The 23,394-nt window shown below is 37.6% G+C and overlaps 1 protein-coding gene across 3 annotated transcripts in view; it reads left to right on the forward strand.

Annotated features, from left to right (window-relative positions):
- The window catches only part of LOC150106221 (protein tyrosine phosphatase domain-containing protein 1-like), a 719,641-nt gene that overhangs the window by 419,304 nt on the left and 276,943 nt on the right, over positions 1–23,394 (forward strand). For all 3 annotated transcript variants that reach the window (XM_090392247.1, XM_090392246.1, XM_090392248.1), the window contains exon 10: positions 3,483–3,582. In XM_090392247.1, the coding sequence (XP_090248373.1) occupies positions 3,483–3,582 (100 nt within the window). The remainder of the gene's footprint in view (positions 1–3,482; positions 3,583–23,394) is intronic.

Raw genomic sequence — 23,394 nt, forward strand, 5'->3', positions numbered from 1 at the left:
TTTACTGATTTTTTAACTTTTTTTCACCTCTCTTCTCACCATCCTTTTCATTCAAACGCGTACTCATTTTCCCCGGGACAATTTCGCTCCGAACACTTTCTGTTATCAATTTCATATTTGCATTCATCAATTCCTCATTCAGGTCGCACTTTGCACACACCCTTCTTCCATCCTCACCAAATTTCCACAAATCATTTATGTAATTGAAAGAATACATATAACAGATCTCACACTTAACGAAATGACTGAAATCTAAATTAAAGTCATGGAATGACAATGCCGCTGCCATTTTTTGCAGGTTACTAAGTCTAATAATAACGATTTTGTAATTAAGTTTTGGCAAAAAAAAATCCCCCACACTAATAAAACCGGTAGCACACAACGTTTACAGCCTCTCTTACTCAAACAATTACGCATATATATTTAATTATTTTCCTAGAAAACGTATCCGAATCAGGAGCTCTTCTTATACATGTCACTGTGCTTGACTCATGAGTGCCTCTCGACCAGAAATGCTCAAGTATGGAGGTATAGAAGTCTTGCAGTGGCTGCATTGCATAGTTCAGAAGGCCTGGACAGAGGGATAAATTGCGGATGATTGGAGTAGACCTCTCATAGTACCATATATAAAAAGGGAAATAAAACTGAATTTGAGAATTGCAGAGGTATTTACCTACTGAGTGGTCCTGGTAAGATTTATGCAAGTATACTTGAGAAACGGTTGAGAAGGATTGTGGAAGGGAAGCTTGGTGAAGAACAATCCTGGATTCAGGCTGAATAGAGGCTGTCAGGCTGTCTATTTAAGTTTTGTAGATCTCAAAAAAGCATATGACAAAGTGCCAAGAGAAAAGCTATTCAAAATGCTAAGTTGTATGGTGTCAATGGGGTATTATATCAAACAATTCTTAGTCTTTGAGTTGTAAGTCAGTAGATAGAATTGAATGAAGTACAGGAAGATGGTATAATGTTAAATCTAGTGTCAGACAAGGATGTACATTACAGTTACATCCTTGTTCTTGTAATGTACAAGGATGTACATTATCCCCTCTGTTTTTTGTTATCTATATAAATCACATTATGAAGGAAAGTGGTAGTAAACATGATATCAAAATTGGAGATGTTAATCTCAGCTCTTTACTTTATGCAGATGATGTTATACTTCTAAATAAATCCAGTACAAGTCTGCAAAATTCCCTGATTAAATTGAATAACTGTTGTAATATATATATATATATATATATATATATATACATATATGGTATGAAGGTCAGCACTAACAAGACAAAGATAATGAAAATAGGCAAAATCATTGAAAATATCAACTGCATTTTGAATGGAGAACCTGTAGAACAAGTAAAACATTTCAGCTACTTAGGCACGATTTTTAGTGAAAATGGTTAAATATGGAAATCAACTAAGCTGGTAGGAAGTCAGTGGAATAAGAGGCAGATTAGTCAAAATGCGAAATTAGCTGTATACAAGACAGTGTTCAAACCAATTTTAACTTATGGATCTGAGAGCTGGGTTAGAAGTACGCTTGACCAAAGACTAGAGACTGCAGATATGAGAATGAGAGTCCTGAGAAATTTTAGTGGTGTGAACAGATGGCATCAATGGCAATATTGTATTAAAAATGAGGATGCTAGGAAAGAACTTGCCATTGATAGATCCACGAATGTGTTAGTACAACTAATTTCAGGTGGTATGGTCACTTAATCAGAATTATTATTATTAACATTTGACCTCCATGGAGTCAGAGACTCATCGTGGGAGGTACTCACTATTGCATACAATTCTCATCCAACCAATGTGTCATTCATACAATATGTCCACATCCACAACACACTCAGACAATGCATTCCACTCACCAACCACCCTCCATGCAAAGAACCTGCTTCTCACTCCTTTGCTCACACCCTCCATATATAGTTTCCAGCAATGGCCTGTTGTTATACTCCCCTCTCCCATTCTATGAAAAATTTCTTCCATGTCTACCTGATAACAACCTCTGACCAGCTTATATGTCTCAATCATATCCTCCCCCCCCCCTCTCTTCCTTCTATTCACGAGGCTCTGCAACTGACATTCTCTCAATCTGTCTTTTACAGATTGAGAGAGAATACAGAGAAGATTCACTGACTACGTTTGTGAATCTTCTCTGTACTAACCTCTCCAATATATCCTTGTCACCATGAAAACCTGGTGACCAAATCTGTGCACAATAATCCATATGAGACCTGATCAAGGCCTTATACAATGGAATCATAAACTCTCTTTCTGCATGTCAGGTTTCTCTGCATCATTGCTATCATTTGATGTGGTGTTTTCACAACTTGTGCAATGTGGTCCCTGAATTTCAGGTCCTTGTTCACCATCACTCCTAGATCTCTCAGCTCCTCTACTGGGAAAGGAAAGTTTAGCAAAACAAGTGTTCTCTGCCAGGTTGGCAGGAAAAAGATCCAGAGGAAGACCAAGATATAAGTGGATCGAGACAGTAATAAGTACCTTAGAAGACAGAAATATAATAATCTGATAATGTTGGAGTCGTGACAGATAACAGATTGATTTGGAGGAAAATTGTGAAAATTGTAGATAGGAAGTTAGTGGTTTTTTAAGTTTGTAATGTAGTACTATCATATTCTGTACACCCATTGAGGATGGTGCATGTCAAGAATTTGATGATGAAATATCAATAGAGAAATTAAAAACAGTGGTAATTGCAAAAGATGTGAATTAGAAGTAAATGGCAAACATACTGGAATAAGTAATGAAATTTGAATAGTCTAGAAATAACAGTGAAAATATAACACAGGATGAAGTAAAAAAAAATAATCCCTGAATGCTAATAAAATATTGGGATGTCTGAACTCAAGTATATTGAAAAATAAAGATCGATCAAAAGTAATTATATATAAATTAGTAGTCTGACCAATATTGACATAAGCATGTGAAACAAGAAAGAAACATCAAAAATACAATGAATATAGTATTAGCATATACAATGTATATACTAATATTATATATATACAATGAATATATATGAAATGAAAACATTAAGAAAAATAGTTAACAAAATTTGATAGTGTAAAACAAATCGAGATTTATGAATAATGTCAGCTGCAACCCATAAATGCATGGATAAAAGAGATTAGAATGGAATCAACATGTTAATAGGATGAACCTAAAAAAGAATAGTTAAACTAGCAAGAGACTGGAAACCAAATACAAGAAAGTGATGGAGCAACTGCCTAAATTGAAGTATTGGAGACATAGCAAGATGAAGCTAAAAGCAAGAAGAAGATAAAGGAATTTTAGGTGATCATAAAATTGAAATTTGAAATGTACATCCTGCCATTTTATCAAGTTTAATATTTTAGAGACATTTTTTATTATTGTGTATATTTTGATAGTTATTCATCTGCAAATTATAACTTATTACAGTTTGTATCTAATATACTGACCAGTGGTATTAAAATTTTCAGGATCCCAAAATGTTCTCCATTTACTTTGAATCAAAGTCTCTCCAGACAAAGACGCCTTCTTCATGGTCTTGAAGTTCGCCACCTTAGGTTCATTCCCAAAGTAATGTGAAATACTGAGAATTTCATATTAATATTATAAAAGTTATATATACTGAATTATAGAGTGTGTGTGTAATATAAGCATCACGTTTTCTAGAAGCAGAGGGACTGGAAAACAATTTCATTTATTATTGTTGTACCTTTCTTTTTCTTTTTTTTTTTTGTCTTTTCTGTTTTTTTTTTCTTTTTTCTTTATTAACCCTCTCATGCATGAATTTTTATATTCATTTATAAAAAATTATAATGGCATGATGCAGTACCATTTAATCTTACAGTATTACCATGAATTCATTAATTTTGCTAAATGTATGTCTTGTATATGTAAAAAATGATGTGCTCATCTGAGGACATCGTGCACTAACACCAATGGACTAAAGACATATTTTTATTATTATTATTATTATTATTATTATTATTAAACAAGACCTCATGGAGTCAAAGACTCATCTAGGAGGTCCTTTTATCTTACACACACATCTTACACCACATTTCCAATATGGAAATGATTTAGACTAAGGAATTTATTTTCATTGAAAACATTACAAAAGTATGACAAAACAGATTATAAACAGTCTATATTTTGCTGAAACACTTCATGAATGATCAAAATCTGGATTACTTAGTGCATACAAAAAAGTAGAACAATTAGAATTTGCAGTAGAGCTATATAAATCAAGAACAGTCTTATTCTCTTTGCCTCATTTTGTATGGAAAGACTGAAAACATTCCAGACATATTGGAACCTCACATCTACCACAGATGTATCTTGTTTTACTCTTGCAGTGTACATCTCTGCAACGATTGGTATTAACACCTGTTGTCTTCTTTGGGAAGTTTCCACCACCTTCAAAACGTTTCTCATATAGCACAGAGTGAGTTTTGCTTTTCTTTATTGCTGGTGGTGTCTGACTTGAAGGGCGTCCTCGTTTCTTTGTACCTAGCTGTACCTTGATATATTAAAGCAGTTGCACTCTTGATTTGAATTCCAACAAATCCCATTTTTCTTTTTCTTCCCATTTCCAAATGATACATGCATTACAAACAAGTATATTCAACATAAAATAAAATATTATCATATACCATCGTTTATTCCTGGTATCATTTCGATACAAAGCCACAAGAGAGTCCATGAGGTCCACTCCATGTTTGTTATATAAACAGCTATGCTGCGAGGTAGTGGAATTTCAACATACTTTTTTTCTTTCCAACTGAACCTCTGACATACACTGACAGGCTCCTTTCCTAAGTAGCTAGATACCACATGTACTATTGAGTTATCAACCCATCTAATGACAGTAATGCCATCAGAGGACGTGGTAACTGACATATTTCCTCGTCCCATCTTCTGCAAATCCTTTTCATTTTTCAGTTTCTTGTTAGCACCTTGAAGTCGATTTCTTCTGCATATACCCATGTAATAAATATTATTATGTGACACATCCAGGGAGTCCAAAGACCTCATCGAGGGAGAGTGTGCTAACAGCATCAAATGATTGATCCCCTTCCAACTACTAACCTCAAACTCTCTCAAAAAAAAATACACTCTCAAACTTACTTAACTTTTTGCATGAGCCATTAGTAGCAGAGGCTCTACCAATTGGCCAACCTTTGCTGACAATTTGTTGATTTTCTATCTTTAGTTTCTTAATTAGGGTGATGCTTGTTAAGAAGTTGTCTGTGTATGCCTTGAAGTTCTTACTAGCAAGATCATGATAAAGCCTAAGTACCATTTTCACTTACACTGAATGAGTCTGAATTTTGTCTTCCAGGATCTGCACCTAGATAAAGATCAAAACAATATACATAGCCTGAAATGCCTGCCATCACCTACATTTTGAAACCCCATTTTTTTGGTTTCTTAGGTAAGTATTGTTTGAGTTGTGAACATCCCTTGAATGGAATCATCATCTCATCTACACTCTAAAATTCTTCTGGGCTGACAGCAGCATGGAATGTTTCATGAATCTTTTGCAGCACTGGTCTTATACACATTGCTTTGTCTTTATTGTTGGTAGGTATTGTGTCTGAATCAACAAAATGCAAATATCGCCTTATGTCCTCCCATCTGTTCACTGACACAGCATCAGCTATAACATCCATGCACAGTCCATGTTCAGAAGACCAATACTGCCTTACATGTGGCAGTTTTGGTGTATTTTATGTATGTAATGACAAGCACAATTTCAAAGTAAATTTTGAGTTCAATCACAGTAAGTACTAAATTATCTTTGCCTTTATGGCATGCATGGTTACAAAGTAGATAATATTTGACAAGAATTTATATTACTGTTATTAATCCTTTGCCAAGCATAAGAAAACAAAGTTTACACATGACGTATCTTCACAACTGCACTTTGTATATAGAAGCTATTGGCTTCACATCAACTTGATATCCAATAACACAAGAACATTATTGGATAGACCACTACCAATCTTTATTTTTATTGAGATACTGATAAAGTGCAGAGGTACCTATCTAAAATCTGAGTAATCTACATCACTCAAAATTCACTGAGTAACAACAAAAGGATCACAAACTCATCAATCCTGACCTGAATCACTCCAGGACAGCAACAGCAGTGGCTTCACTCTGTGGTAAGCAAAACCTACCATCAAGTAGACAAGTAGGGCTCATAAGGGTGAGAAGGTTTAATAAGGTAGGTGTGAGATGGATGAATAAAGAGATTAAGCATGCGATACAGAGAAAAAGGGCATTGTGGAGGCAGCATAAGAGAAGTAGAAGTAACCAATTTCATGAGGTTTACAAAGACCAGGCAAGGAGGGTGACTTGGTTGGTGAGGGTAGCTAAAGAGAGGTATGAACAGCAGTTAGCTAATGAAGCCAAAAAGAATCCTAGGGAGTTCTTTCGATATGTAGCCAGCAAAAGAAAGAATGATTATGGAAGGATGATATTGATTGGAGAAAATGGTATAAAGACAGCTGTTGCAGAATGTGTTGTGGAGATACTTAATGAGCAGTTCATAAAGATCTTTCAATCTTGTGAATGTGACTTCATGGAGAGATTGAGAGCAGTTGATGATGGGGAGGAGAGACTGACTGTAAGTGAGCAAGAGGTGTTTGGGGAGTTGAGTAAACTAGATGTAAATAAGGCTGTGGGACTTGATAATATATCACCACGTATTCTGAAGGAATGTTCCAGAGAGTTGACACCTGCCTTGACATATTTTTTTAATACGAGTCTTGCACTTAGTCAAGTTCCTAAAGAGTGAAAGGAGGGCAAGATTGTGCCACTTCATAAAGGAGGTGATCAAACTCAAGGATCAAACTATAGGCCTATCTGTGTGTCAGGTGTTGTGGTTAAGTTGTTGGAGAAGCTTGTGCGAACTAGTATCCAGAGTTGGGTAGACAACAATGGTATAATCTTTGATGGACAGCATGGATTTGCTAAATGGAGGTCATGTTTTATTAATCTACTTACTTATTACAATAAAGTGACTGCTTCCTTGGACAGAGAAGAAGGATATACAGTAATATACTTGGATTTCGCAAAAGCTTTTGATAGAGTACCTCATGATAAGTTGACAGTCAAACTAGAGCAGATGGGGGGTTGGATATTAGATTAGTGCATTGGATTGGAGACTGGCTATCTGATAGGTATCAACAAGTTGTGTATGGGGGTGTGATATCCAGGAAAAGGAAAGTCACTAGTGGAGTGCCTCAGGGGTCTGTTTTAGGGCCATTACTATTTAACTTGTATATTAATGATATTGGCGAAGATTTGGATGGAGATATTCAGTTGTTTGCAGATGATGCAAAGTTGGGACAAACCATAAGTGAAGATGTTGTGGCCTTGCAAGAAGACTTGAATAAATTGATTGATTGGGAAAGCAAATGGGGATGTGAGTTCAATGTTGCAAACTGTAAGGTGTTAAAATTTGAAAACAAAGATGGGATGCAGAATTTATGCTTGGTGAGAATATATTGTTGGAAGTAGAGGAAATAAGAGATCTGGGGGGTGATAGTGGATAAGGATCTAAAATTTAGGGGACACATTGCCAAAATTGTGAAGACAATACAAAGACTTCTGGGAATGATGCGGAGGACACCGACGTGTAGAAGTAGGGAGATTTTTGTTCCATTGTATAAGGCTTTGATTAGGCCACACATGGACTATTGTGCCCATGGTTACCCGGTTTTCAGAAGGATGAAGAGATGTTGGAAAGGGTCCAAAGGCGACTGACTAAGGTAGTTTCTGACCTCTGGAATGTTCAGTATGAGGAAAGATTGAGAAGATGTAATTTGCAGAGTCTAGTGAAGAGAAGGAAGAGGGGAGATATGATAGAGACCTACAAGTTGGTAAGGGGTTGTTATAAGATCAATGGTGGAGAAGTTTTACAGAGGATAGTGGGAGATCAGGGGAGAACCTCTGGTTCTCCCCTGAAAAGAGGTTCTACCCTGGAAACTGTATAAAGAGGGTGTGAGTAGGGGAGTGAGAGGCAGGTTTTATTCGTGCAGAGTTGTGAATGATTGGAATGCCTTGCCTGCAAAGGTGTCTGCAAAGAGTTTGAGTGTGTTTAAGACACGGTATGATGAGATGTGTGTGATAAAAGGACCTCTCAGATGAGTCTCTGACTCCATGAGGTCTTGTTTAATAATAATAATAATAATAAATTTAATAATAATAATAATAATTTATTTTAACAGTATTACAACACCAGATTAACTAAATTATAAAAAAGATGTTTATTAACTCGCTTATATTTTGCTAGATTTCAAACCAACTTTTTCAGAGTACAAACCATATTACAGTTTAGATGTGATGAGTTAGTAAAACAATTCAAATTATAATGGACAAGAGATCTAAAGTCCTAATTTGGAGCCTTCTAATGTAATAAAAAAAGAAGTGTCACAGCTGTGTAGGAGGTTGATTGTAAGATGACAGTCTCCCAAATTTTTGACAAATTAATGAACCCATACTTGTTCAGGTTAGGAGAATGCTTCTTCGCCATGGTTGACTCTAAAATTAACCTTTGACCTGTAATGACTTCTACAGAGTCCATCAAAAAAATGTATGCACACTTCAGCAAAAGAAAAACCTGTATAAAATAATACTAAATTTATGCAGACATCAAGGGATGAATACAAGTTACCTTTGACTTCTACAATTACATAAGTTGCTCAAAGTAGTTCCAGACACTTATTATTATGGCGAAACTACTGCTTGGGCAACATTAGCCAAAGTGTCCAGTAGATTGCTGTGCATGCTGTTTCAGTTTCTTTCCAAAGGGCCACCAGTGTAGCTGGTTTCTATGATACACTACATCCTTTAGAGTCCCTCATAGGTAGAAGTCCAAGAATGTTAAATCAGGAGAACGTGGTAGTAACTCAACTGCCCCTCTTCGTCCTATCTATTGTCCCTGCAAACTGTCATCAAGGTAAGCTCTCATGTCTCGGTGGTAGTGTGGTGGTGATGTGCCATCTTGTTGGAAGAGAAATTGATCATTCCCATAAAGTGCATGAATGGCAGGTAAAATGGATGTGCATAGCATGTCTAGGTACACTTGACCAGTAACAGTACCTTCAAAGAAGAATGGTGCTATTAAACCCTAGATGATAATCCATACCAGACATTGAGCTCCAGTAAACTGACTGCCTTGTCCTTCTATGCAAAATCTCATACACATTAATCTGGTAATTACCCCTTGCCAATTTATATGTCTTGATCATGTCCCCACACTTCTTTTTATCTACTAGCCTATGCAATTTGCATTCTCAATCTGTCCTCATACTCTGCATTCCAGAGACCTGAAATCTACTTAGTAAATCCTCTCTGAAGCCTCTCCAACAACTCATCATCCTTTTGAAAGCCAGGTGACTAAATCTATGCACAATAATCATAATATCCTTACTTTTACATGTCAGTGCTCTCTGCATCATTCCAGTAATTTGCTGTGTTTTTCTCACAATTTTTCAAGTCCTTGTATGCCACAAAATTTTCAAGTCCTTGTACGCCATCACTCCTGGATTTTTCATCCCCTCCTCTAAGATATCCCCACCATTCCTATACTCTACATCTCATCATTGATTCCCAAATTTTAAAACTTTACACTTTGCTACATTAAACCGACATCCTCATACACTCATCCATTCAATCTATCTATAAAAAAAAAAAAAAAACGGCCCACTGGGACACAGCACTAGTGGCTTTCTTTTTCTGGAATATCACTCTTCATGCACACCCTGATGATGCCTACCAGACAGCCATTCTCCAATCCAACATGCTAATCTACTATCCAACCACATCTGTTCTAGTTGAACTACTAGCTTGCTATGTTGCAATTTATCAAAAGCCTTTGCAAAATCTAAATATACCACTATATATGCATCTCCCTTATCCAGTGTGTTTGTTATAATAAGTAACGAAAGTAATACCTATCCTGAAACCAGGTAAACCTGCTGAGGATTCAAAGTGCTACAGGCCTATAGCTCTCCTATGCACAATGCTGAAGCTGTATGAGAGGTTAATGTTTAACATGTTCGCTGCCAACTACGAGTATACTCGTATGACGCTTACCGCCGGCAACGAGATTACTGTACTGACCTTGAAGAAGTGAAAATGCTTGGCTTGTGGAGCTAGCATCAAAACTATGTATTCTCATAGATAGTATATGCTCTGAACAAGCCAACTACGAGTATACTCATATGACGCTTACCGCCGGCAACAAGATTACCGTACTGACCTTGAAGAAGTGAAATTGCTTGGCGTGCGGGAACAGACTATGCCGAAGTAGCGTGGCAGCGAACGTGTTAACAGACTAAGCCCAGAAATAGAGAAAGCACTGATAAAAGAACTGGCAGGATTTAGACCAGTAAGATCATGCACAGGTCAAGTATTAAACTTGACCCATCCCTAGTATTAAGTATTAAACTTGTTTCTGTCAAGTATTAAACTTGTTTCATCCCCTAAAGTATTAAACTTGAGGGGATGAAACACAGTTTATTGAGGATGGCTTTGAAAGGGGGTTAGCAATAGGAGCTGTATTTATAGATTTGACAGCAGCATATGACACACTTAATCTCAGAAAGCTTATAGTCAAAATTTACAGCATGACAAACAGCTATCGGTTAGTGGAGGTATTCAGATCGCTGCTATTCAGCAGGAGATTCTCTGTCAATTTTCAAGGAAAAAAGAGTAGATAGCATATCCAGAAAAATGGTCTACCTCAGGGAAATATGCTCTCTCCCTTCCTCTTCAATATATATATATATATATATATATATATACACACACATACACACACACTAACGACCAACCTATAAACCCATACTCGAGAACCTGCTTTTATGCAGATGACCAGGCAATAGCTTATCAAACAAAATCCTTTGATAACATTGAGAAGCAGCTCACACAAGAGCTAGAAACCCTTACAGTTTACTATAAGGAAAACCAACAGAAATCAAATCCCAGTAAAACTCAAATGTGTCTTTTCCATCTCAATAATAGAGAGGCAAGGAGAGAGTTGAATATAGAATGGAATGGTACAAAATTGGTCAATTATCGAAATCCAACTTATCTAGGTGTCACACTAGATAGGACCTTAAATTATAAGCGATACATAGAGAAGACAGCAGCTAAAATTCAAACACGTAATAGTATCCTGCGCCAATTAACATCATCTCGGTGGGGTGCAAGTCCACAAGTACTGCACAGCTCTGTACTGGCACTTTGATTTTCTAAAGCAAAGTATGCTAGCCCTGTTTGGGAAAGATCATCACATGTCAAAATTATTGATAAGGTTCTTAATGAAACATGTGGGCACATTACCGGCTACCTTAAGCCTACAAAAATTGACCATCTATACTCACTGTCTGGTATTGCACCTCCTCATAGCAGAAAAGCAGCACAGAATAGATATGAACGGAAACAACTAAATCATGAACGGCATCCTTTGTATGGATATGTTGCAATAAATAGGAGGCTAAACTCAAGGAAAAGTTTTATTCACTCAGTGGAACCGTTGGTTGATTCCATAAAAGCCACAAGATCGACAATGTGGCAAGAACAATCTCCAGAGGTTCTGAACTTAAACTAATTTCTTTTATCCTGCTTACATCTAGACTGGCAAAGATGGAAGACATTGAATAGACTTCATTCCAGAATGGGCAGATCAAAGCAGCATATGGCCAGATGGGGCTATACAGACAATGACAGCTGCTCATGTGGTGAAACACAAATCATGGATCATCTTCTGATTTGCTGCCTAATAGACATTAATAATATATATGTACTCGAGAAGATTTAATGCAGTGTAATGAAACAACTTTAAAGTATATTTATCACTGGATGAGTGAAATTTGACATTTTATGTTTTTGCTTAATATTTTATGCAAGTGGCAATTTTGTCTCTTAATGTATGCTTTTAATCCATATTCTTTTAATGTATATTTTTTTAAATGTATGCTTTTAATCACTTATATGTATGCTCTTCATTTTTCTGTAGTTCGTACACGAAATAAATAAATAAGCAGATTGCTAAAACACGATCCTCTTTTAGCAGATACATGCTGTCCATTAAACAGAATTCTGCTGCTGTCAACTTAGTTCCAAATCTGTTCCAATTTAAGTTTCACTCACTAATTTCTCCAACACCTTGAACACAATTACAGACAAGCAGATTGGCCTATAATTCAAAGCCTTAGTCTTATAAGGAGACAGGTGAAGAGAAGATGCATGAAGAATATAAGATACAGGCCAGAATAGTGACTAGTGTGGTAAGGAAAGTGAAAGTGGAATATGAGAGGAGATTAGCCCTAAGATCCAAAGAAAATCCTAGGAAATTTTTTAGCTATGTGGCCAGTAGGAGGAGAAATGACTGTGGAGGAATGATATTGTGGGATAAAAATGGGAATAGAGTGACTGATGCATAGTGGAATTGTTCAATGAACACTTTATTGGAGTATTTCATCCTAGAGAAGTCAGTTTTAATGCTAGAGGGATAGGGCAGGTTTGAGGTTTAGAGGTACAGGAGGAGAGTGTGTTTCAGATACTGAGCACTCTGGATGTCAGTAAAGCTTTGGGACTGGATGGTATTTCACCACAAGTTTTGAGAGAATGTGCTAGGAAACTGACAGTGCCTTTAACCTGGCTTTTCAATGAAAGTCTGGCTTTGGCAAAGGTGCCCAGGGAATGGAAGGAAGGTAAGATAGTGCCATTGCATAAGGGTGGTAACAGACTGGAAGTGTCTAATTATAGGCCAGTCTGTGTGTCATCAGTAGTTGTTAAGATCTTGGAGAAAGTAGTGAGGGACCGTGTACAGCATTGGCAGATGAGGGTAATGTTATCTGTGAGATTCAACATGGATTTGTGAAGGGGCGCTCCTGTTTTAGCAATATGCTAGCCTTTTATAATAATGTTACAAAAACATTAGATGAGGCAAAGGCATATACTGCAATTTTCTTAGACTTAGCGAAGGCATTTGACAGGGTGCCACATGATAAGCTGATATTTAAGTTGCAGCACTTGGGCCTGGATGTCAGATTGGTCAACTGGATTCAGGATTGGCTGTCTGATACGTATCAGAGAGTTGTGTATGGTGGAGCAGTTTCAAGGAGGCAGAGGGTTACAAGTGGGGTCCCACAGGGCTCAGTACTAGGACCTATATTGTTTAACCTTTATATCAATGACATTGCCAGTGGATTGCAAGGGGATATTCAGTTGTTTGCAGATGATGCGAAGCTGGGAAGAATTATTAGTAATAGTGCAGATGTGGTAGCCCTGCAAGAGGATTTGAATAAGGTAGGTATATGGGCAAATGAATGGGGATGTCAGTTTAATGCAGCAAAATGTAAGGTCTTGAGTTTTGGGAAACATCGATGGGATGCTGCATACTCTATGGGAGGAGTTATACTGGAGGAAGTAGGGGAGACAAGAGATCTGGGGTTGATGATTGATAGAAACCTGAAATTTAGGGGGACATATTGCAAAGGTGGTGAAGGTTCACACAGAGGATTGCTGCAATTATGAGAAGGACACTGACCTGCAGAGATAAAAGGGTTATCATTCCGTTGTGTAAGTCTCTGATTAGACCACACTTAGACTATTGTTCTCAGATTTGGTCCCCAGGATTTGAAGGGGATAAATTAACCGTGGAAAGGGTACAAAGACGGATGACAAAGATGGTTTCAGGACTGTACAATTTTGGTTAATAGGATCGGCTGAGGGAATGTGGACTGCAGAGTTTGGTGGATAGAAGAAGGAGAGGTGATATGATTGAGACTTTTAAACTGTTGAGAGGTGGTTACAGGCTTGACACAGGGGAGTTCTTTCGCTTGGTTGAACAGCGTTAAGGAGTGATGACAAGAGGCAATCCCTGGAAGTTACGAAAGGAAACTGTGAGCAAGAGGGTGAGGAGTGGTTTCTTTGCATGGAGAGTGGTTGAACCGTGGAATGCATTGCCTGATGGAGTGGTGAGAGCGAGAACGGTCAATGAGTTTAAGGAGTGGTATGATAACTTTGTGTTTCTTAGGGGGGACCTCCCCTCAATGAGTCTTGAGACTTTATGTTCTTAGGAAGGACCTCCCACGATGAGTCTTTTGACTCCATGGAGGATTGAATAATAATAATAATTATTATCATCCCCTTTATAAGCAGAACAATTTTTTGCTCTTTCCATCCTGTAGAACTAGGTTTATTCTAAGACTCATGTTAAAAGGTAAGTTGAAACTGTTAACTGCCTGAAACATTTCCTCAAGACACATGATGATATAACATCAAGTCTCATGGCTTTGTTGACATCAAATTTACTCAATTTCTCATATAACTCCTTCTCACTCATCATCAGTGGATCCACCCCATTCTGACTGCTCTTAAGTTCTGTATTATGTTACAATCACAAGGATGGAATTCTTTAGCCCATTTGATCCCAAGAATTTTTTTTTTTTTTAAAGAAAGGCAATTTTTTTTCATGTTATTCAGTTGAAAATGTGTCAAAATGCTACACTATACTGATCCCAAGTTTAAAAAAAAAAAAAAAGAATAATTAAAAAAAATGTGTGTACTCGTATGAGTACAATGGGCAGATCAGGTATCAAAATTAACAAACTGCTTAGCAGAGTGATGCCCAAAATACTTGATCATGGCTTCATCGATTGAGAGACATTTGTTGAATATGCCAAACAGAAAAATGAAATTTTTTATTTAGTTTATCCATTAGAGGTCTTATTTTATACATTTTATCATTTTTATCTATTTGTGAATTATCGTCGAAATGTAGATATTTCTTGATTCCGTGATAACAGTTCCTTGATATACTGTTGGACTCGGGGAACCAGGAGATCTTCATCTAAACACCAATAGTGACGCTCTCTTGGCAACCTGTTGTATTCACTGAAAAGTAGAATTGCAATAAATACCTTGTTGTATTCTTCAGTTACTTGAAATACATGATTATTGTTCTGCATAGTGTACAAATTTGGTCTGTTCAATAATAACAGTAATAATTTCTTTATCAATAAATCTTTCAAATATTAGTTTTATTTTGGATTTGGTCCTTCACATTACTCAGATGGTCCATATACCCTGTAGTTACTGCCATACTGATGTCTTAGATATCTTCTGTCCATACAGACTCATTGGTAATTGCTTTACCTTGTGCATCCAAGCAGCATTATCTTATCATGGCTGGAGGAAGATCATCATCGCTGTCTGATTCGTCACTCGCATAATGAAGCTCTATTTTCCCGAACATCATTGGGAAGGTGGTCGGTCTGAAGATCATTTTCATCAATATCCTCATTATACATTTGATAATCAACATCGGGAGGAATGATAACTACGGATATATCTTGGTGATTGGAATTTGCTACGTCATCCGTAGCTAACCCAAATGTTCTGTAATGCTTTCCATAAAACTGAACTGGACTTATTGGCTGAAATTCATTGGGGTCCATTTTTTTCAGAGGTATTAAATCTAGAACACAAAAATATATATTGACTCCTTATAAGCCCACTGTTCTCAAATGATTACAGGTCCATTTTGTACGCGTTCTCAACCCATAATCAAATAGAGGTGCTGATATATAAAAAAATGTATTTGGAACTTACCATTGTAACACATAAAGTCAGCACAATGAAAAAATATTCGAAAAAACTACAAGAAATAAAGCACTTGAATTATCATACAGGAATGACAGGTCAGTTTTAGAATATGTACTGAAAAAGTATGACTACAGCGTCAACTAACTTTTAATTTGTGAAAATGTGGCAGAATAGGGCTTGCTAAAACTGTAACCTTCCCTGATGTTGACTGTTGTGCAAGAGATGTCACCACTAAGCCATTTTAGGTGCTGTACTCAAATGAGTTCGCTGGGATAAAATGGGTTAATGAACTGCTTGTTTAAAAACTCCCCTATATCCTCCTCAGTGTCTATCCTTTTCCTATTATCACTGAACAATATCATCCTCTCATAATCACTCGCTTTTCTACTGGCCACATATCAAAAAAATCTCTCTCTCTAGGATTTCTTTTAGCCTCATTTACTAACTGCTGTTCATACTGCACTTTCACTACCCTTACCAAGTGAGTCAACTTACGTGCTTGCCCTTTGTACTCTTCGTATAACTGATTATTGCCACTCATTTTGTGCTGCCTTCACAATACTTTTTTCTTTGAGATAGTGTGTTTACCTCTTCGGTCATCCATTTTATACCTACCTTATTTAATCTCCTGACCTTTGGAATATACTTCATCATTGCCACTGCCAGATACTTCCTCAGTAGACACCAAGCAGCACTGATTTCCTTCCCATCCAATTCCTCATTCCATTCTATTGCTGTAAGTCACCTCCTAAGTTTGTCATCACCTTACAGTTCTGCATATAACGCTTTCTCACAAAATCCTGATATGGCTGGCCACCTCCAAAGGGATCATTTCACCAGCCGGAGGAAGAGGTGACGCTTCATTTAAAATAATACCTTCTGATGAGATAATTAAATCCAAGATCCTTTATTCCTGTTACATACGACTTAAGATTGCTGTGCCCGAAAAACTCAAATTCATTCTCATTTGTGCTAGATGTTGTGTCTTCATTCCAGTCTATAATACCATAATTTAAATCACCCATAATGATCACCCATTTCTTATTAGCCAAATCAATTTGCCTAAACATTTCTTCTCACTGCCTTCCACCTTAACAGGTCTATAGCAACACCCTACTAAACATTTCATCGGGTCCACATCCACTTCACACCATACTGCTTCAAAATCACTATCAATATTTGCACTCTTTATCTCCACTCTGATGCCTATAGTTTTTGGCCAGATTAAGCTGACAATGCGAAAAACTCCTCAACCTTATTCCTGATAATTCTGGCATTGGTGTGGAATTTGTGGACGTGTCGAGTGAGTTCGATGGGTGAAAGGATCTATATAAGATGGATGGTTTGCATTTGAATGGATTCGGTAAGGAGACTTGGAAAAGTGTTGTTGAATGAAGTGGATGTGCAGAATCAGGGAAACTAGATTTATTAAAGGGGGGGGGGAGAAGGTATGTAGACCTTAGGGAGGCAGTTGAGTGTATGAATGAGTATAATATGCCTGAGCGAATAAGGACAACAAATCAGAATGTGATAGTTAGTATAAGGCATCAAGGTGGGGATGAGGCTAACGGGGGTCTGCAATTCATGTACACTAATGCTAGGAGTATTAGGAACAAGAAGGAAGAATTTTTGGCCTTGGTTGGCACTTCCAGACCACAGGTTATTGGTATTAGTGAAACATGGCTGACTGTAGATGATATAACTAGTGGGATTGAATGTGATGGCTATAGTGTGTTCAGGAATGACAGGGAGAATAAAATGGGGGGGGATATTGTTGATGATAGCTGATGAGCTGCAGCCAAGGAGAATAGAAGTTGAATTGCAGGATAGAGAAAAGAGCACATTTGAGGCCATTTGGTGTGAGATTGTGACTAGCAGAACAAAATATACAATTGGGTGCTGCTATAGACCAGGTGATGGAAAAGATGGTGGGGATAGTATGCACAAGCAAATGGAACAAATGAGTGGAAGGAGAGTAATTATTATGGGAGATTTCAACTATGGTAACATTGATTGGAAGGAGGAGAGGACACATGGGAGGAAGGAATAGGATTTTATATGCGGTTATTAAGGGATAACTATCTGCAACAGCATGTAATGGAAAATACTAGGGGTCAGAGAGTGCTGGACCTAGTAATTGCATCTGAGGATTTGGCTGTAACTAATATGACCACATTGCCACCAATTGGTGAGAGAGTGATCATAAGGTCTAGACTTGGGAGGTGGCTACAGGTGTGGAATTTACAATTAAGACAGGGTACATGTGGAATTATCGGGCTGGTAAGTATGACAAGCTTAGGAGTTTGATTGGTTCAGTGCCATGGCATGTGCAACTGCAAGGGCTAGAGTTGATAGTGCTTAGGAGGCGGTTAAGAAATGTATGCATGAAGCAATGGCTGACTGTATACCTAGAGTCCGAATAATAAATCAAGTAGGGGTTAAATGGATGAATAACACCATTAAGCTTGAGCTGCAAAAAAAGAAACAACTATGGAGGGAATTTAAGGAGAAAGGCGACCTGCAGGCACACGAAAAGTATAAAGCATGGGAAAGAAGGGTAAGTAGGGTGCTAAGAAAAGCAAAAGCAGATTATGAAAGGAAATAAGTAAGGCAAGCTAAAGAGAATCCTATACAGTTTTTTCGATATGTTTCAAGCAAAAGAAAAAATGTATATGGCAGAATGATTTTAAAGAATGCCGATGGTAGGGAGGTAACTGAATCAGTTGATATAGTTTAGTTACTGAGCGAGCACTTTGCAAGAATATATCATCCAGGTGGTGATATTGCAGAAATGAATGAACCAATAGATTATACAGGAATTCTGGTGAATGAAGTGGAGGTGAGTAGTCTATTGCATAACCTCAATGTCAATACATCTGTGGGATTGGATGGTATACTGGCTCGTGTCGTACGTGAGGTGGCTAAAGAATTGTCAGTACCCTTGACCATTTTGTTTAATTTGAGTCTCGGGTCTGGGTTAGTCCCGAGGGGGTGGAAGGAGGAGGAAAATAGTTCCACTGCATAAAAGAGGTTCCAAGACTGCTGTTGTAAATTACCGACCGATTAGCATATCAGGAATCGTTAAGGTCTTGGAGAAATTAGTCAAGACAAGAATACAGGACTGGATAGAAGAAAATGGGATACTGTATGGGGAACAACATAGTTTTGTGAAGGGCAGATCATGCCTCAGTAACTTGCTCACGTTTTATAACACAGTGATGGCTGAACTGGATAAGGGTAATGGATTTACAGTGATTCTACTGGACCTTGCCAAGGCCTTTGACAGGATACCACATGTTACTCTAATTAGTAAACTGGAGCAGATGGGGATGGATAGGAGGGTGGTTGATAGAGAGATACCAGAGAGTGGTTTATTCAGGAGTAGAGTCCACAAGACAGCCTGTGACTAGTGGTGTGCCACAAGGATCTGTTCTTGGACCACTGCTGTTTAATTTGTTCATTAATGATATAGGAAAGGATCTGAGAGGAACAGTTAATTTGTTTGCAGATGATGCAAAGTTGGGTAGGACAATAGTGAATGTAGATGATGTCAAAATTTTGCAGGATGATTTGGATAGTTTGGAGGACTGGTCTAGGGAAAATGGATGTCAATTTAATGTGGCAAAGTGTAAGATTATGCATTTTGGGGTGAAAAGATTAGCAGCAGTATATCACATTGATGGAACCATACTCCAGGAGATTGAGGCCGGGGATTTTGGGGTGTTGGTGGATAGGGAATTGAAGTTTAGGGGGGCACATTGCAAAAGTGGCTAAATCAGCTTATCAAATCACTTGGCTTCTGAAAAATACTTTAACAAGCAGAGACAAACAAGTTATTGTTCCGCTTTATTGAGCCTTGATAAGAGCCCATCTAGACTACTGTGCCCAGATATGGGTGCCAGGGTTTCTTCTTGATGGGGACGAGGTGGAGAGGATCCAGAGACGAGTGACCAAGATGATAGCAGGTCTGTGGAATGAACCTTATGAGAACAGGTTGAAAATTTGTGGGTTGCAAAAATTGGTCGATAGGTGGAAAAGGGGTGATATGATTGAGACATTCAAATTACTGAAGGGTTTCTATAAGATTAATCCAGAAGATATTTTTGAGAACAGGACTGGTGGTGGGAGTACTAGGGGGCCATACATGGAAGCTGGGTAAGAATGTGGTTAGCAGGGGTGTTAGAGCTAGGTTTTTTACTTGGAGAGTGGTGAATGAGTGAAATAAGCTGCCAGAGTCTGTTGTGGGTGCTATGACCATGCATGAGTTCAAGGCAAGGTATGATAGATACTGTGTGAATGTCGAATAGTTGTTCTTAACATGATGTTAAGGCCTCCCTCGATGAGTCTGTCGACTCTTTGGAGTTGCCAGTAATAATAATAATAATTTCAACATCCCCTTCTACTCACAATTACCTTTGTGTAATGTTATTACCAAACCTTTCAAATCAGAAACCTGTAAAATCACATTTAGCATTGCATGATCATTCCTGCACTCACACTCATTTATCCCCAGGGGTCGCCTGACAGATCACATCCTCACTAATATAACTAGTTTCCCTGGTTTTTCCCAACCTAGGCCACCTAAAAACACCTATACAGTTCACGCCACCTAGACAGAACTTTAGAGTCACCCACGTGTTTCACTTAGTATTGTGTTGTATTCGAATGTGTGTTACAAGAGTTATTTGTAATTCCTGAAGACATTTCAGTGACTAAGACGAAATATTGGAAGCATTAAAGTCAGTTTTTAATCCTTTCCTAGTGCTGTAAATATTCCATTAAATATTCCTTGACCATTAGACATATATAAGTCCATCAAATTCACTCTATACATCAATAAACTACATACCATTCCTCTTGCACACTCTTCTCATTAATTTATTAGCAATCGTGGCCTTTCTTCTCAAGTCTGTCTTGTTATATCAAGGCAGCAGATTCAAAATTTTTATTTCCTTACTCTTCATTTTTGCTTCTTTCAACAACTCTTCCTATCATCTCTCATTACATATTTCTCCCTTTTCAAATAATTTGTTCCTGCCATAACAATCTTCCCTTTCACTTCTCCCAACTAACAGCTATGCATAATTCATATATTTTTTTTATATACAAGTAGTTATAAAATGTATCACCTTATTAGTGAAATACTCTGGATCAGTGATAGTTGTAGAAAGTTTTTTTCACATCATTACAAAATAAATGAAGTTTTACAAGAAAGCAGTTTGTTTATTATTATTATTATTACCCCAAGACCTCATGGAATCAAAGACTCATCTGGGAGGGCCTTTTATCACACACACACACATCTCATCATAGCGTGTCTTAAACACACTCAAACTCCTTGCAAACATCACACTCTCAGGCAAGGCATTCCAATCATTCACAACTCTGTACACAAAAAACCTGCCTCTCACTCCCCTACACATACCCTCTTCATACAGTTTCCAGGGATGATCTCTGGTTCTCTCCTAATCTCCCACTATTCTCTGTAAAACTTCTCCACCATTGATCTTATAACAACCCCTTACCAACTTGTAGGTCTCTATCATATCTCCCCTCCTCCTTCTCTCCACTAGACTCTGCAGATTACATCTTCTCTATCTTTCCTCATACCGAAAATTCCAGAGGTCAGAAACTACCTTAGTCAGTCGCCTTTGGACCCTTTCCAACATCTTTTCATCCTTCTGAAAACTCGGTGACCAAATCTGGGCACAATAGTCCATGTGTGATACCAAGCAATTTTATAAGCTGCTTGGTATCTTTAACATAGTATATATATCCAAGGTAAAAAACTTTCTACATCTTACTCTCATCCTGAGATTTTTATTTAATAAGGTCAAAGCACCTTGTGGAAACTTGTTTAGGTAAAATTTATAGCTCTGCATTACTTCAACCTTGGCATTTTTAGGTCTGGCTTCCACTAATGAGACCTCAATAAAGGTCGAAACTGGTCTGAGTAGTGACCCTCGCATATATGCATAGCATCGTACATCTCCGCAAGGGGATGTGCTTTGCATTAGGGGAAAATACTAAGGAAGGTGATCGGAGCTTACTCCACCTTTACCACGAGTTGCACTACATGCAGGTGCAAACTTGTCTTTCTTGTCCCTTTGCTAACTTGGGAAAAAGGATTAAAACCTAGCTTATAAAATTGCTTGGTATCTTTAACATAGTATATACCCAAGGTTAAAAAACTTTCTACATTAGCAAATAAATATATCTTCATTTCTCAAGTAATGAGCTTGCGCAGCAAAGCATATCAAGCATGGAGAATTCGCCCCTGCTCTTATGCATGCTAATATTTTATAACCCAAACCCATTTTCTCCAACCTATGCAACAGCCTTCCATGCTGTATTCTGTCAAAAGCCTTAGCAAAATCCAAAAGTATCATGGTATATCTATTCCCCTTGTTGAGTTTAATGGTAACATTGTTATAGAATGTGAGCAAGTTGCTAAAACATGACCTTCCCTTAGTAAACCCATGTTGTTCATTGACAAGTAGACATTCACTGTCAACCCATACAAAGCAGGAAATTGGTCATAATTTCCTGCTTTGTAGTTCAGCATGTAAACTTTTCTGAGTAGAACATTCATAAACTTAGTTTCCCAAGTGAGTACTGCATGATCACTGCACCAACTAGAGGCAGAATAGTTATGTCTTTAACTGAAACACCCTCTGACACTATAATCAAATCTAATACTCTTTGACCTTGAGTTCCTTCTGTCCATGCTGCTTGAGGAAGTTGTCCTGCAACGGCTCAATAAATGCATTTTCATTCTTCTCATGAGATTTTACTGCTACACAATCAATATTTGGATAATTAAAGTCTCCCATTATGATTACTCTTTTTGAGCTCATCTTTTCTGCATGATGCATTTCTTCATCACTAGCAACCGATCCACCAGGTCTGTAACAGCATCCCACTATGTAATTGATCTTGTTAGATTCTACCTCACACCAGAAGTCTTCAAACTCAGTGCCACATGAAATATTGTTACTAGCAGTAGTAGTACTACAATCACAGGTCTCAACTTTAACTGGATTCAAGTCATCCGATAACCTTAGCAGCACTCCTTCTCCTCTCATATTCTCTCTATCCTTCCTAAAAATAATGTATCCTTGACACTTGATACCAGTTAGTATGTCTTATTCTGATAGCCAGGTCTCACTAATACAATCTGAAGTTGCAACATATTGTTATACCCTGATAAGCTTAGAATGTCATGATTCTATTTATCATTGTATAACAGAGTATAAACTATATACAATGCTTACTGAAAATACTTATCTGGTAATAGTAATGTGTACTTTAAATACCAAATGTATTAACAAGAAAAAGAAAGGAAGAAATTGTAAAATATCTAAAGGAAAGTTATTTACTAGTGTAAAAAGCAAAAAACGTGTTTACTTTAAGAAATGGAAAGAATATTTAAGAAGATATGTTAATGTTGTATTGATAGTAATGCTTAAATTTGGTAAAATTGTTTTTCATTTTACAAAACAACAAAAAAAAGGAAAACAATCAAGAAAATTCTATGCTTATGTATACTCCAAGAGAAGAAAGGGGGGAAAGCAAACCATTACCTCATACTGTCCCATGCTAGTGAGAGCGAGTAGCGGGAGAATCGGACGCTGTGATGTCACAAGCATGTTCGCGCCTCGGGTGAACGGCCAAGCTTATGGTAGCGGCCGATAGGAGAGTGGTATAAAAGGGTTGGAATCCCCCCCCCCGAGGTCTTTCGGTCTTCTGGTCTTA

The sequence above is a fragment of the Typopeltis vanoorti genome, chromosome 5 (assembly GCF_054136105.1).
Source record: "Typopeltis vanoorti isolate ZY-2024b chromosome 5, IOZ_Tvanoo_1.0, whole genome shotgun sequence".
In the NCBI taxonomy this organism is placed as follows: Eukaryota; Metazoa; Arthropoda; class Arachnida; order Uropygi; family Thelyphonidae; genus Typopeltis; species Typopeltis vanoorti.